This window comes from Leishmania donovani, chromosome 14 (genome assembly GCF_000227135.1).
Source record: "Leishmania donovani BPK282A1 complete genome, chromosome 14".
Lineage (NCBI taxonomy): Eukaryota > Euglenozoa > Kinetoplastea > Trypanosomatida > Trypanosomatidae > Leishmania > Leishmania donovani.
The window spans coordinates 289,427-294,493 of NC_018241.1; the positions used below are offsets into that span (position 1 = coordinate 289,427).

At 59.5% G+C, this 5,067-nt stretch overlaps 1 protein-coding gene across 1 annotated transcript; it reads right to left on the reverse strand.

The window, feature by feature from the left end:
• Window positions 1-3,888: 3,888 nt before the first annotated feature.
• LDBPK_140790 (fatty acid elongase, putative) lies at window positions 3,889-5,067 on the reverse strand (the record flags this gene model as incomplete). Its single annotated transcript, XM_003859399.1, has 1 exon — window positions 3,889-5,067. One exon carries the CDS (start codon window positions 5,065-5,067, stop codon window positions 3,889-3,891), a length of 1,179 nt encoding a protein of 392 aa, XP_003859447.1.

The following is a 5,067-nucleotide window of genomic DNA, read 5'->3' on the forward strand; positions in this document are numbered from 1 at the left end:
CCAGCGCGCCAGTCGTCACGACGCTCTTCGCGTTGCAGTACGCGTGGTAGGCGTTGCTGAGCACCACCTCGAAGAGCTTGAAGAAGAGCGTGTTGCTGTACTCGGGGCCCAGCCAGTACTGGAAGTACGTGTACACGGTGATGTACATGCCAATGAACATCTGCAGCACCTGCAGCAGCGTGATCACCGGCGCGAAGGGGCGAATCGACTTGCGCAGCCCCATCATGACGAGGAAGTAGTAGAAGTACATGAAGGAGTGCACGAAGTAGTTCATGGCGCAGAAGACGATGCCGCTCGGCATTGGCATGTACGACGACAGCCACACGTAGATGGCGGTGACGATGTGGTGGTACCAGTGCAGAAAGGAGACGGGCTTGCGCTGCAGCACGAGGAAGAGCGTGTCGAGCAGCTCGGGTGTCTTGAGGTACATGAACATGGCCACACTAAAGCCAGCGGAGCCGTCGTAGAGTGACGTTATCTCTTTCGCCACCTCCGGCGTTGAGCGCACCCACTTCACCGGCAGATGACGCTGCTCGATGAGCATCTTCTGGTGTGCGTGCACGTGGATGGCGCGCAGCGTGATGATGTCGTTGGCGCCACTGGTGGCGAGCAGCTCGCACACGGAGTTGTGGAAGGTGCGCACCGAGAAAACATCTCTGATGTGCCCATAAATGCAGAAAACACCGTAGGTGGAGACGACCGAGAGAAACAGGTTCCAGGCGGCGACGATGTGCTTGATGGGGAGGCTGATCTGCCGGCGAGCTAGGAGGTCTGGCAAATAGAACACCGCCAGCAGGTAGAGTACCGTCGCATACGCCGGGTAGTCGGGGTAGCTATCGAGGAAGTTGCGGCCATTCTCCGCGCTGAACCGGCGAGGGCGGTAGTTGATCCAGTCCCACGCAGCCCGCAGCGTCTCCATCGTGCGAGAAGCGAGCACACGCCAACAAGGAGGATGGGATCGAGAGGACAGCGAGGGACGACAGCGGTGCTCCAGGCCCTCAGTTCCTCCCTCCGTACACAGGGGATGAAGGGCGCTCAAGGGTGTCGTGCTGGAGAGAGTCGCACAAGGAGGAGGGGCAGCGCTTCCAAGAAAGTGAACCCTCAGAAGGATACAGAAAGCGAAGCGATAGATGGGCGCCAGACGAAGAGGACGAGAGAGTGAAGCGAGTATGCACGTGCTCCAGCGTGCGTGCTTGGGCAATGCTTGGCGGCTTTTGTGCACAGGGGGAAGGTGGGAGGGGGTAAAGAAGGCGCGGGGATGATAATGGAGAGGCCAGGCGGTACACATGAACAGCAACCGCACCAATCAACAAGGGCGAATGCGGCGACGCTTCCTTTGAGGGGGACCGAACACCTGAGAGTGCGAGAAAAGCGGGGAGATGGGTGGAGAGGCGCACTCTCCGTCTTGGCGAGTCTGTCTGTTCGAGCCTGCGGGCGAAGGGCGAGCGGGTGAGGGGTGCTGCTTGCTCTGAGTGGGATGTCGAGCCAGACGTGTGCGCGCGTGTGTGTCAACACAAAAGGGCATGCAAAACTGCGCGACGGGGCTCAGACAACAAATAGAGAGCAGTGAAGAAGTCGTGGATGGACAGGGAACACGAGTAGCGAGGTAGGGCGTGGAAAAGAGAGACGGAGGTGCGACCACACAACTGGCGTGCACGTGAGAGTGCGTGGGCTCTGCTCCAAGGCTGTTCTCATCCCCGTGAAGGTGTGCTCTGTCGGGTCCACGACCCAGCAAGCAGATGAGCGCACGCTTGCTTCGCACAGAAGCTCCGGGGAAGAACGGCATGAGGCGGAGATGCCGTGGTGGATGCCCCACGAACGGAGATGCTTCCAAGACCCATTTTGTTTCTCTTCGCGTTCACCCTATCAGGCGTATTTTCCTTGTTTCCGGCTCAGTGGCTGGGGCGCTGCTCCACTACCCCGCCAAACAAACACGCGTCCCGATGCGCGCACACCTACTGGAGTCCCCAGTGCGAACAGGAGCGACGAGTGAGGGGGGAGGAGGGGAAGGGAGGGGGGGGGGGGACGGATTCCGGCATGCACGCGTGCATTCAAGCGTGTGTGTCTGGGCGTGGGCAAGCACCCGGTGCTATGCGCATACACACGCTGAACGGCGTTCGCAGCAGTGACCACACACATACGCACACAACAGAGGAGACCGCGGCAAGAGCAACGACGGAGGGCCGGCGTGGCAGAAAAGGGAATGGGAAAAAGGGGTGGTGATGGCTGGGAATGATGCCCTGCCTCGATGGCGGCACCCCGCTCCCCGTGCATCGGGAGAAGGGATCGCAGGGATGAAGGACAACGGACGCGGAAAGACGACAGGGATGGCGGGAGAGCGCACCTCTCATCACCACAGCAACCACAAACACGCGCACATACACGCATGCGTACACTAGGACGGACAGACGCTGAGGTAGACCTCGCTCATGCGCTCCTTTTACACACAGACCGAAACGAGCAGACACCACGCGTGCCGGAGCGCGCTGCGCAGGTGCACTTCGATCGCAGCAACAACAGCAACAAAACGTGAAACGCGACGGGAGAATGAGTGGTGGGGGAAGCGAGGGGAGAGGAGGGGTGCGCGTGGCGAAGCTATACACATGCGCACAATAAAATCACCACAAAACAGAGCAACCAAGAAGGAGAGCAACGAACAAGGGAGGAGAAGGACACGAACGGGGCGAGGGACAAACACGGCCCATCGTGCCCCACACCTGCACACACACACACACACATACACACATATGCGAAGAGAGCTGCCACCCACCAAGCGACCGGCGACACGGCGCCGGTCGCCCACTCGCCGCCAGAAACGGCGAAGGCAACCATCAGGGGGCGAGAAAAGTTCTCGCCACAGCGGAGGCGAAAATGAGAAAAATGCGTCGCAACGACAACACTTGGCTCAGCACCACCTTTATATGTATATGTGTACATGCATGTGATATATATATATATATTCCGCGGCGCATGCAGGCCCGACTCAAAACTCGAGATGAGAGAGAGAGGGAGTAAGAGCCGGTCGGCCACACACGCCAAAACACAATGGCCACCCGTCACGATGGGCTTACGGTAAAGAACGGAGACGGAAAACGTACAAAGAAGGGAAAGAGGGGGAGGGACCCTTGCGGAGTTGGGGAGGGGAGAGCGCGAAGGGAAAACAGAAGGCAGGCACGCAAAGAGGTGGAGAGAGAGGAGGCGAGACACGTGCGCACACACTGCCGTTGACCGTCTTGCGTGCCGATGCAGCAGATTCCGTCGCCGCTATGCGTGTTCGTGTGCGCGTCGTTGCGCCAACGTTGAGCATGCCTTGTGGTTTCCCCTTGCGCGCGCGCACACACACACGGAAAAAAAATAGTGAAGAGAATACCGAAAGCAGCGCGGAACGTTGGAAATACACCCGTGAAGAGAGGAAGCGAGAATAGGAAGCATACATCAAGACGCGGGGAGAGAAGGGAACGAGCGAACGAGGCAACAAAACATCAGCGGCCTCCACACACACACACACACACAACGAATAATGCGAGGAAGGGCAATAAAGACGCCGTTACATGGGCCAGCGACGCCGAGTCGGCAAAGGGAGACTCACCAGACACACGAGGATAGCGACGACGGCGACGCTCCGCGCGCGTGTGCAGCGCAGATGATGACGGGCTTCCTGGGGGCTCATGCAGCCATAAACAGAGGAATAACGGGAGAGAGCCGCAGAGCGACTGGCAGGAGGCGGAGGGGGGAGGGGCTTGTGCACAATGCGCAACAGCTGAGGTGGTTGCGGTGCGCATCGCTTCGCCCTCCTGCCCTTTCCCTCCTTCGCCCGCTGAGCAGCCCCCATCCCCTGTCTGCACGCTTCCCTATCCAGATGACACCTGTGCAACGGACCATGTGCCACTACGCCGCCGTGGGCTTCGCGCCGGCGACGGCGGGGGTGGTGACGCCATTGCCGTTCATCTCGCCTTTGAACTTGCCCTCCCTCGCCTGCTGCTCCTTGCGCGCCAGCACGAGGCTGTTCTCGTGTACGCGCTTGTCCAGGTACAGCTCCTTGAACAGCACCGCGAACAGCACGCAGTAGCTGCCATACATCAGCATGCCCATGCGCATACATGTTGGGTCGCTGTCACAGCCCCAGAACCGGTCAGACATGTCGAACGCGGGCACCTGCGACGCCAGCGCGCCAGTCGTCACGACGCTCTTCGCGTTGCAGTACGCGTGGTAGGCGTTGCTGAGCACCACCTCGAAGAGCTTGAAGAAGAGCGTGTTGCTGTACTCGGGGCCCAGCCAGTACTGGAAGTACGTGTACACGGTGATGTACATGCCAATGAACATCTGCAGCACCTGCAGCAGCGTGATCACCGGCGCGAAGGGGCGAATCGACTTGCGCAGCCCCATCATGACGAGGAAGTAGTAGAAGTACATGAAGGAGTGCACGAAGTAGTTCATGGCGCAGAAGACGATGCCGCTCGGGATGAGCACGTATGAGGCATGCCAACAGTAGATGGCGGTGACGATGTGGTGGTACCAGTGCAGAAAGGAGACGGGCTTGCGCTGCAGCACGAGGAAGAGCGTGTCGAGCAGCTCGGGTGTCTTGAGGTACATGAAGAGCGCCGTGTAAAATGCGCGCGGGCCGTCATAGTTCTTGTCCAGAAGCTGGTGCGTGTATGTCGCGATGCGGGGGTTGTGCTTGTGGATGTTGCTGTGGTCGAAGGCGCCATCCGGGCTTGGGGCGTAGTAATCGTTGCGGAGTTGTTTGCCCCCGAAGTTCTCCGAGTGACGCACGGACAGCTGCGCGCAGCACGTCGCGTGGAAGCCTTTTTCGATCCAGATCGCGTGAAAGAGGTTCTGCACACAGTAATAGGAGCCGAACACCGACACAAGAGACAGGGCAAGGTTCCAGGCAGCGACGAGGTACGTGATGTCAAACTTCCACCCACGCCGCTCAATCAGCCCAGGAAGGAAGAAGACGATGATGAGGTACAGCAGGGCGGCGTAGAGCGGGTAGTCGGGTGCGGCGTCAAGGAAGTTGCGCGCAGAACTGCCCTTGAAGCTGGCTGGAGTGTTGATCCACTCCAT